Here is a 10,838-nt window from a genome sequence, read left to right as displayed (position 1 = left end):
CTACAAACGAAGAACACCTGTAAACCAATCAAAATTCAAGCACATATTTCACTTCCGTGTTTATCTGTTAGGCAAGGTTGTCGGCGTCGTACTAATTTTAAATAATGAATATTTTTAAGTGCATTAACCCACTAGTTTGTACAAGTAGCGTATTAGTAAAACAGAGTCGTATCTTCACAAGGCTCTGCTTGGTCGCTAAAGTTCCTCATCGTAGCCGTTTCATTCCTCGACATTTGACTACATATTTAACCTCATGCTCACATTTGCGTCGTGAACCCACTTGTCACGTTTACACAAAAAGATACTTTTCGGAAATGGACGTCGGTCACAGTCATTTATTGACGAGGACTGACGTTATTCAGGATGAATCACGCGAGATGGATGGCCACTCTAATGACAAGCGTCACCCGAGCCAAAGTGAGTTGAATCGTTCTATTTGATTTCATTATATCCACCGAGGGGTGTAATTTCATCCCGTTAGGCGTTTAAAAATATGTTAATTTCCTTCATTGTTAAGGTTGGTGAAATTGAAGTAGTGTTGAAAAAGTAATTACAGTATTCACATTAAAGTGGCTTCAATTTGGATGGTGTCATTTTCCTAATATCTCCTATTTTCTTAAGTCTCAGTGAAGTATTCTTTATTTCATCTCAGAACCGCCTTTTCACATCACCATGCCATTAATTGCATCCTACACATTGGAGTTGGAAAAAATAATAATTCAAAAACTAATTGCAGACATTGAATTTTATTTAAGTATATTTGAGATTTGTTTGTGGTGCAGTATTTGTAACAATTTGTAACACTTAAATAAATAAGTGGCAAATGGTGTCTTTAAAAATTTTATGAAATTGTGAGTTTTTTCTAAATGTCATGCAAGAAATTAGTATTTCTCCACTAGGTTGCATAACTACACACTTAAGAATGTAGTACATAATTTCTGGGTGGTAACTAAAGTATGCTCTCATTCACTTGAGCATTAGAATGAATAACCATGCCCAGCAAGTGTCTGGTTGTGAGATACATTTCGGTGCTCTCTGACTATGCAGCTGTAGCTCAAAAAGTTATTTGTTTACCTGTTAATAGATGTTATTGTTTTCATGACTATTGTAATCTGCAGGGCCCGTTGAGACGTTCAACCTGGACACGCTCGTGACAGTCCTGCGTCAGGAAAATGCTGCTGACATCTGCGTGATTAAAGTACCGGACGACATGAAATACACCGACTACTTCATCGTTGTCAGCGGTGTATCACCGAGACACCTGCGGGCAATGGCACTTTATGCCATTAAAGTAGTAAGTGGTCTGCAATTTCTCAATTTCATTCTGACACCTGCAAGCAGGGGTCTTTCTTTGAAAACGATCACTACTCCATCCTTCAGTACAAATTCCTGAAGAAAGATCACGATGTTCATGTTAAGATTGAAGGAAAGGCTGCAGACGACTGGATGTGTATTGACTTCGGTATGTAAAACATTCTCCTTTTTTTGACATTGCGTACGGTATTTTGAGGGCTGCACTTTCCCATGCCTTTTTTGTCCTGCAGGCGATATAGTTGTTCACTTCATGCTACCAGAGATGAGAGAAGTGTACGAACTAGAGAAACTGTGGACGCTGCGCTCCTATGACGGACAGCTAAGCAGAATCCCTGATGAGAAGCTGCCAGAAGATTTCATATACGACCGAGAAGACACTAAATGATAAAACACTGTCTGAAATTGTAGCTTTATTATGGGCAGGATTTGACTGATTGTGCGAAAGTCTCTGGGTGACTCATGTTGTAATATCATTTGCCATTTGAAGCATGCATTTGCTTTGGTTGAGAAACTGTTTGTCAAATAGTTTGGATGGTTTAAAATAAATTGCTATTTTTCTAAATTGGTCTTAGCTCATCTTTTAGCTTTTGGTGATGCACAATCTGCAAAGCATGACTTGCCTCTCACCCAACTATTCAATTTTGAACGTAAGCCTCTTAATGTGATTTTTATTTTTTAATGCTACCAATGTTTTTATAGTTAAGTGCCATGTACACACTTTTATCTCCAGTAGTAGTATTTGATTGACAGTTAACAGTTGGAAGGGGCGGGGTTTTCCCTGCATTCAGCAGACAAGCCCACTGCGAGGGTGTAGCCCAGTCGTTGAACCTTTTACACCAAGTACCCACCTAAAAAGTACTGAGCACTCCCAAGTTCTATCATAATGAGCGACATTAAAATACAGTTGTTAATAGGTGCAAGTATTAATGAAAATAATAATACATGTAGTCCTCAACTTACAAACGTAATGGTGTTCCGTGAGGTTGCTTGTAAATCGAATAAAATTTAATTTTGTTTCAAAATTTAATTTTCTCTTTTTAAAAAAAATAAAATCATAAAAATAAGTTTTTTTTGTTTTTATTATATACCTTATATATACTTTCTATACAGTACATAAATAAATAAAAAGTATACATTCAATTACATCATCCATTATCTGAACCACTTTTCCTCACAGTACATTACATTTTTACACAGTACGATGCAATAAAAACAAAAATAAATGTGCTTAACTGTACATAGATGGTGGAGAAGTTATGGGCTCTTTGCACAAATCCACTACTTCCTGAACTCAATACCACTCCTTCATTTCCTGTCTTTCATGATTGGACAAACTGATTAATCCAGGTGTGTCTGGCCATTGTCATGGTTACTGAGGTTAGGCACACTTGGATTAATCAATTTGTCCAATCATGAAAGACAGGAAATGAAGGAGTGGTACTGAATTCAGGAAGTAGTGGATTTGTGCAAAGAGCTCATTGAGTTGAGTTTATGTGAGGCTTAATGGGTGTAACGGTCTCAGGAAACTATATTTTCCGACTGTCCCCGAAGTGCACATGAATTGTGATTGGTGCGCATGACGAGTCAAGATGGCGACCGCCGGGTCAGATTGAATTGATTTCGAAGTTGAAGAGATATTGTACGTTTTGCTACTACGCCAATAAAAAAGACGACTGAGGGCTTCTTTTCATGAATATCCTCCAGGAGAGCCTCTAAAATGTAATCGCAGTGTGGCGCCCATATCGAGTGCATGAAGAGTACGTCGTGGGCATGGCCGGCCACACTGACAATAAAGATTTGGTATTGGAAAAAAAATGTCATTGTGGATAAATCTGCATTGACATTGAAACAAGTATTGGCATTGGAAAAGGTTGTATTGAAAAAAAAAATGCAGACTTAAAAAAACCACTATTTTCTTTAAGCATATTTTTTTGTATTATGATGTCTTTTTCAATGCCAATCTGCAATTATTCTACACTTTCTTTCGCGTGTCACAGGTTTTCAGTTTCAATTTATTGGCATTGTTATAACGTGGAGGGTTGAGGGCGGGGCTTTGATCGCGAGAAAGCCTTCCAACTTTTCAGCTTCACAATGACAATTTTTTCCCCCCAATACCAAATCTTATTGTCAGTGTTATGGCTCCATAGCTGTGCCGTTCATCGCCCGACAGAGAGGTAGTTGAAATGCGCAAATGGCGCGGTGCTGCTCGGGGAGGTTGTGGCAGAGGGGCACCACAGTTCAATACTGTACAATAATGTATGATGTAGCTAGCGGGTGTTCGTAACTCGGATGTTCGGATCTGGAGGACTACCTGTATTGAACACCGTTTGAACATTAACACTGCGCCCAAATACAAGAAAATGGTTCTAAAAAGTAAATTGGTAAAATACTTAAAATATAATTCGACTTAATTGTACAGAAAATCGATCCGTAATTTATATCTGTAAATCGTCATCCACCGATATTTGTCCTTTTGCTCGTGAGCTGGATTTTGGGCGTTTTCTACATCCTGGATTGACTGCAAGTCAATCAAAGGGCAAATATAGACGGACAACAATCACACTCAAACCTATGGAACAATGTATGTATCAAGTAAATGTATTCATGTTTTATTATAGTTATTGCTTTTGGTAAAATTTGACTCCCCCCAAATACAAGTTCTGATTTATTTTTGTAATTAAGGTTGGAGACCATAAATGATCCGTGGCCTGGCAAGTGACCGTTCTGTTTCATTGACCCGCTGTGAGTCACACTGGATCAGATCATTAGCAAAATGTATTTAGAGATTAGGAGCCCACTTATGCTCTTATGTATTTATTCACACAGGATGTTGTGAAGATGAATGACTTAAGCCAATGCTCAACATGACTGAAGACGTGAAGAAAAAATGAACAATATCAGGTAAAACATTCCTCCAACAATTTTTACTTCTGCTAGTTGAACTTGAACCTCTGCGCTACTGTGTCTCGTGTTGTCATTAGCTGCTGCACAGTCATTCTACCAACCCTCGTCATCCCCATTAATGACCATTGTGCTTACATACTGTGGAAGGAAAACGAGGTTTCTTCACTTTGGCCACCACAGCTCATTACATTTTTAAAGACAGCCGACTGATTTCAAAACAGAAATGTTGGCCCAACTTCAAAGTTATTGCTCACACTGTTACATTAGCGTGTCACTAATGAATAGTGGTAGTAGTATATGACAGTGGCCTAGCCGAAGGGAAGATGCATTTTGGAGGTTTAGGCGTAGTTAGCTAGCTAACTGCACGCCGTAATTGTGCTGGTTAACCACTGATGCCAACGAAGGCACTCAAGTTCTTCTATAGTGTAGAAGGGCGACTCATTGAGGACCACAACATACAGTAGTTCTCTGTTCTGTTTTTAGAAACAGATCTCTCAATTCTCCCTACAGTTAAATTAAACTTCAATTAATACCTCTGTGACAAATCAAATTGATGATCATTATTTTCTTTGTCAAGGCTGAATGTGTACTCTCGCTAATTCACATTTTATTTAGTGCTGTCAAACTTAAAGCGTTAACTAATTGATTAATCACAACAAATTATCACATTAAATCATGTATTAACGCAGATTAATCGCACTATTAATTTTGACCACGGATGATCCATTAGCTGTTACGTTACAGGTAATAAACATAACTAAATATTTGCGTATGACATTCAGAATATTTGTTCATGTCAAACTACTGGGGTCATTTTTTTCTTCATTTTAATTTATGCAAGTAATTACCTGATTAGAAAAAGAGGAGGATGAGAGTGTGCAGTAGATAAAAAAAAATGTTGAAGACGTCCTCATCACATTAAATGCCGAAAAAATTAACATATAACAGGTGCTCTTGAATTTAGCGGGCACATTTTTTTGATGAAAAGCCTTTTTAATTGTGATTAATCTAGATTAATCACAATTTTAAGATGTAAGTAATCTGATAAAAAAAATGTCATTGTTTGAGAGCTCTAGTTTTATTATATGGTATGCTTTCTTAAATTAAACATTTCGCACATGGTCAAATCCTGATATATGTTTATACTTTGACAGAGCAACTCCCTAATCATTTGCAACATTTGCATAAATCACAGTACAAAAAAAAAAGACTTTCTATTCCCCTGGTTTTGCATTTGCAACATTTGCTTTTTTCCTGAGGTAACATCATTTTAATCTTATTTGAATTTTATTATTCTAATAGCCAATGAGCATGCAAATGCTTGTTTAATTGTAAAATGGCAAAAAGTTATTTTTGCACATTTCCTGCCAAGGCTTTGTTCCACCAATCCACAGTAATGCTCTTCTGGTTCTCACAAAGTAGTTGTGTTAAAGTGGCGCTGTCATTTAGGACCTGAAAGCTTTTGAGACCTCCATTACGTACACCTCAAACATTTGAGTACTGACCATTTTGAGACGATTTTGGCGCAATGTGCACTCTCTTGGCCAACGCGTCTTGTCGGTGTTTACAATACATTCAAATGCTCTTGTCTAATTGATGTAACCTTGCCTCTGTTGAGATATTACCTCTGATTAATCGTGTTGTTTGTTTCTTAACACAGACTCTGTGCTTTCGTCACTAGAGCAGAAAGTGATCACATTTCTACTTAATGTGAATACACATCATCATCAGCCATTATAAGCCCGACATTCTTATGGTTGGAAAAAAAAAAACGCGCTCTACTTTTTTGTCAACATTACACATAATGATTGAGTCTCCCCATTCATTGTCTTATGTAATATTTAAAGGCTGCAAATCGAAATCAATTGTACGCCAGCCTGTGAGCGTTTGTGCAATTCATTTAAGTTTAATGTCTTAATGGACGCTGGCTGCTTAGGAGCTGATCATGTTGTAAAACATAACATTTGCTGGGATGTAATTCAAAAGGTATTGATCCTCTGGTGCACATGTGGACTCCCTGCACTCTAATGCACTTACCCCGCAGGATAGCCACATTTATTACTGTATGGTGAGGCACAAAAGTATTTGGACAATGATAGTAGTCGACAATAAAGTGCGTCTGACGTCATCACAATCACTCAGTCGTCATGAAAATGTAGCAGAATAATGAAACGGTGGTCTTATTTGCACACAAACATTTGCACACACATTAATACAATAAGTCACCTAAAATCTGTTTGCGACATTACAACCAGCATTTTGTCTTTTTTCAATGGAGGCTAAAATAGCGGCTAGTTGCAGAGTAAATTTTCAGTGAATATTTTCAAGCTTACGTGTCCACTTTGGCGTAGTGAAATATGAATTGATTTAAACACATACTCGTTTAACAGTACAGGTTAGTCAGATGGCTAACTGAATCGTGATGCTAAGTGAAGGTCCACCATTATGCTCATTAAATGCTAACATTAGCTGAAAATGTCCAACTCTGTCAGCAAGCTAGCAAATGTAGCATAAGAGCTTTACCACTATGGATTTCTAACAGCGTCTAATGATTACAATAACCATGAAATGGATCACCTCAATGTTTTTGGGTGAAATGTTGAAATCTCAAAATCATGAAAGTTTCAGCTTTAAATGATGAGCTTTCACAGAAAAAATAGCATTTACTGTGCCTTTTAGGGATTACAGCAATTACATGTCTTGATTTTCAGAGGCACTATAGTATTTGGACAAAGGCTTTAATGCTTACTGGTGGATAAAAATCCTTTAAAGAGGAAGTCAACTTTAAACATTTCTTGACAATAATATCTTATATGTGATCTCACTAGTCTAAACATGACATTCTGATGCAGCAAAATCCAGCCACTTTTATCCATCTCAGTGGGCGGCCCTTTTGCCACTTGTTGTCGACTGAAGATGACATCACAGTTGCTCAGGGCTCAGGCAACGACCAATCACAGCTCACCTGTTTTCTGAAGCTGTTGAATGATTGGTTGTTACCTGAAACCTGAGCAACTGCGATGTCATCTTTAGCCAACAGCAAGTGCCAAAATGGCCGCCTTCTGATATCTATACAAAATGGTGAATTTTGCTGCTTAACTCATATTTCACCAATTTAATATTAACTCATTCACTGCCATTGACGGCTTTAGACGTCAAAAATTATTTGTAACTATTTCTATTAGTTTAACATTTTTTCCACTTTTGTTAACAAGAGTATGAAAACCTAGAAACTATTGAAGTCATGTGATTAATTACAATTAAAAAAAAATATCGCCTGATGACCTAATTTTTAAATACTTTTTTCAAAAAAGAAAAAGATTATTAAAAATTAGGGCATCAGGCGATTAAAATTTGTAATTGTAATTAATTGCATGACTTCAATAGTTAACTCACGATTAATCACAAATTTTATATCTGGTCTAAATGTACAATATTTTTCCCCCTAGGTTTTCATACTTGAAAATGTTAAACTAATAGAAAGAGTTAAAATGAATTTTTGACGTCTATACCCGTCAATGGCAGTAAATGAGTTAACCAAAATACCATTTAGACGAGTGGTGTTCTCACATTGCCCATATATGATTCTGAGCCCTGAAAATTGAGTCCTCTACATAAAATGTCTGTCATACATAAATTGTACTGTAAATGCCATAAAAGTTAAAAGTCTACATTTCAATCACATCATGACTGATTACAAATTCATCATGGTGGTGTATAAAAATAAAAACGGGGAAATCAGGAAAAGAGTGCACTTATAATGGAGAGGTTTGACTCTATATGGAAAATAAATAAATACTCAAAAATGTGTGAAGTGTGCTCATAAATGTGATTCCCAAGTGAAATGATGCGCAACTCGTGAGCACATACGAAAGGTCGGCTTAATTTGGTGTCTTACGCATGCGTTTCGTCAAAATACTGACATTTGTGTCATTGGCTGAGATTACTAATTGAATGAGGCTGCAGATGTTTCTCAGGGGGGTTGTTAAAGTGAGTGAAATTTGCCCGCCTCCCCCATCAGACGCACCCTGTATAAAACGCTGGCAGCGCTGGGCGTCAGACAGAAGAGCTTGGAAAACATCGGAAGTCACTCCACAGCACAATTTTCAGCCTCTAACGACGTACGTCCTTCAGGATGATCACTCGTTCGCTTTTGTTTTTTTTTTGTGGACACTGGACGATTACTTGCATGTTCTGATTGTAAAGTTTTTGCTTCTTTGATGTGATCCAGGATTCTCTGCCGGGATGTCGCTGGTTGTGGTTCTCTGCCTGCTGGCTTGTGTTCACTCGGGCATCGATGCGTATCCACGCAAGCCTGTCAGCCCCAAAGAAGGAGCACCCCCTGAGGAAATGGCCAAATACTACTCTGCACTCAGACACTACATCAACCTCATTACAAGGCAGAGGTGAGTGATGTGGAGACAGTGTTGTTATTGTTTTTATTGACAATCTTGCCTGGCTGTTATTGTCACACAGGTATGGAAAACGAGACATTCCAGACACATTGTTTTCTGATGTGTTTGTAAAGGAGAGCACAGAGACTATTCCTGGGTCCAGTTATGTCAGGTATGATCTTCTTTTTTTTCTTCTTCTTTTTTTAACGACAGTGTTTCATTTAAAGAAAGCAGTGATGGGGAAACTTTTTTCTATTATTATTATTATTATTATTATTATTATTACACTGCATGTTTTGAGTCTATATGTTGTTTAATATCTCTGAGGTGTTGTTTAGCATTTAGAACTGTTCAATATGACATTTTTAGCACTGCTTTAAACGTCACTTGAGCAATATTTGGTAACTTTTGGGCAATTACCGATATGCTTTATACTATCAAGATGTTTTTAAATAATTTTTTTTATATTAATAACACATAATGTCATGACGAACGCTCGTGATAACAAAATAGAAAAATGTCAACACTTTGTGCGTAGAGGCAGACAGATAAAAAAAGGAATAGAATTCGGAAGATGGGCAAGATCGTCTGACAAGACGCTTGTTGGATGGTCTCCGGTGCATTGTAAATATCTCGTTGCTCTTTGTTACAAAATTGAACTCATTCTCGGACAGATCTTTCACACCTTACATATGTTTTTCAACAAAAGGACTGAATAAACTACAGCATGGACCATATATGGGCTATGGGTCATAATTTGCCGATCCCTGCTATAAATGGATCGTGGTATGCAAAACCGTACTTTCTATTTGTTGAGTGTGAGTATTGTAGAGAACATCAATAGAGTACTCCTGAATTTGAACAAGACCTATTTCAGATGCAAGTAAATTTAGATGACATTTCTCATCATTTAGCTGATTTCATTTGTTAAATACTTGAATAATTAAGATTTCTTCAGCTCTAAATACAAGTTATTATAATATATTGTCTTGTCAAAAGCAAACAAACACATTTAAAATATTTTTTCATGTACTTCTATTCTATCACTTTGTGTACTTATTTTTAATCAGATATTATATGGTTATTAAACATTATATATAAAGGTTAGCTCTGGTATATAGCTTGGTGTTCTTGTACCTCTTTTTAGTAGTATTAGCTATATATATATATATATATATATATATATATATATATATATATATATATATATATATATATATATATATATATATATATATATATATATATATATATATATATATATAAAAACAAACTGCTGTTAAAAAGAGGTTGCTATATATCATTTCATTCTTTCATTCACAACAATTGGTTCTAATCTATTCTAATGACGTTTCCTGTGTTTAGGTATGATGATCTGCCAATGTGGTGAAGATGCCGGAGTTGCTTAAAACGTTTTATTTGGGGTTGATTGTCAATTGTGTTGCATGAAATATTGTGTTTATTAAAGTACTTGGGCAGTAATGTATATCCACAGTTCCTGGTGGTGCAGCGTCCATTCCTAAGCAGTGCCCTCTAGTGGTTCATTACGGCACATCCAACATTTTGGAAATTCAACACACTATTGGATTGTGTTGTTTGAGACAGGAATAAAACAAAACAAAAAAGAGAAACGGTTGTGAATAAAGATCTGTGCATTCATTTTACATTTCCATTTATCATTATATTATCATATTATTGTTAATAACCTCCATGCATTGTGTTTCCCACGTTTTGCTGGATCATAATGCTAATGTTGAAAATGCCTTCGTTCTTGGTAGGTGGTAGATGTTTTATATACAGTGCAGTTGTAGTAATGAAAACGAAGCTGTAGCGAAATCAACAATGGTGTTTATTTTATTATTTTTTCAAATGTTTTACAATGTCCAAGTATGTTGATTTTCTATGTCAATGATTCTCATTGTCGCACAGGCTCCCATGTCTCGCACGCACGCACGCACGCACACGCACACACATGCAAATCCCTCCCCAAGTGCATTTCACTTGTATGAAACTTATATACATTCTGCACTTCATCTTGTTGTTAAACTTTTATTAAGGTAATTTTAATTTGTATGTGTAATGCTCGCGTGTTGCGTTGAATAAGTACAGATAATTGTATTTGCATATATATATATATATATATATATATATATATATATATATATATATATAAGTGCAGGGGTAATGTTATTGTTCAAACTGACTTAGAATCATATTAAATCTACT

General features: G+C 36.2%; 2 protein-coding genes across 4 annotated transcripts; both read left to right on the top strand.

Moving 5' to 3' along the window:
• The first annotated feature begins 45 nt into the window (after positions 1 to 45).
• On the top strand, positions 46 to 1,876 carry malsu1 (mitochondrial assembly of ribosomal large subunit 1). The gene is made up of 4 exons (XM_086078825.1): positions 46 to 417; positions 1,119 to 1,294; positions 1,381 to 1,462; positions 1,545 to 1,876. Exons 1-4 carry the CDS (start codon positions 105 to 107, stop codon positions 1,697 to 1,699), a joined length of 726 nt encoding a protein of 241 aa, XP_085934951.1. The 5' UTR covers positions 46 to 104; the 3' UTR covers positions 1,700 to 1,876.
• A 991-nt stretch (positions 1,877 to 2,867) lies between these two features.
• Positions 2,868 to 10,276, top strand: LOC147172254 (peptide YY-like). 3 transcript variants are annotated; one of them, XM_086079167.1, is made up of 7 exons: positions 2,868 to 3,895; positions 3,997 to 4,056; positions 4,141 to 4,215; positions 8,240 to 8,339; positions 8,450 to 8,624; positions 8,695 to 8,784; positions 9,978 to 10,276. In XM_086079167.1, the coding sequence occupies exons 5-7, from the start codon at positions 8,464 to 8,466 to the stop codon at positions 10,000 to 10,002; spliced, it is 276 nt and encodes a 91-aa protein (XP_085935293.1). In that variant the 5' UTR covers positions 2,868 to 3,895; positions 3,997 to 4,056; positions 4,141 to 4,215; positions 8,240 to 8,339; positions 8,450 to 8,463; the 3' UTR covers positions 10,003 to 10,276. The 3 variants fall into 3 exon arrangements, with proteins under 3 accessions (XP_085935293.1, XP_085935292.1, XP_085935294.1); XM_086079166.1 differs by lacking the exon at positions 8,240 to 8,339; XM_086079168.1 differs by lacking the exon at positions 8,240 to 8,339 and having other exon boundaries at positions 2,887 to 2,953.
• Positions 10,277 to 10,838: the final 562 nt, after the last annotated feature.

Source organism: Leptonotus elevatus, chromosome 6 (genome assembly GCF_054856555.1).
Source record: "Leptonotus elevatus isolate MCC_2025b chromosome 6, RoL_Lele_1.0, whole genome shotgun sequence".
Taxonomy (NCBI): domain Eukaryota; kingdom Metazoa; phylum Chordata; class Actinopteri; order Syngnathiformes; family Syngnathidae; genus Leptonotus; species Leptonotus elevatus.
The sequence above is the reverse complement of the archived record's forward strand: the minus strand, read 5'-3'. Positions and strand labels throughout refer to the sequence as shown.

Excerpts from the sequence above, each read along its gene's own strand:
- malsu1 (XM_086078825.1), top strand. The coding sequence starts at position 105 with ATGAATATTTTTAAGTGCATTAACCCACTAGTTTGTACAAGTAGCGTA. Across the intron at positions 1,295-1,380 it reads CACTTTATGCCATTAAAGTA|TACAAATTCCTGAAGAAAGA; the intron begins GTAAGTGGTCTG and ends TCCATCCTTCAG. Across the intron at positions 1,463-1,544 it reads CTGGATGTGTATTGACTTCG|GCGATATAGTTGTTCACTTC; the intron begins GTATGTAAAACA and ends TTTGTCCTGCAG.
- LOC147172254 (XM_086079166.1), top strand. The coding sequence starts at position 8,464 with ATGTCGCTGGTTGTGGTTCTCTGCCTGCTGGCTTGTGTTCACTCGGGC. Across the intron at positions 8,625-8,694 it reads AACCTCATTACAAGGCAGAG|GTATGGAAAACGAGACATTC; the intron begins GTGAGTGATGTG and ends ATTGTCACACAG. Across the intron at positions 8,785-9,977 it reads CCTGGGTCCAGTTATGTCAG|GTATGATGATCTGCCAATGT; the intron begins GTATGATCTTCT and ends TCCTGTGTTTAG.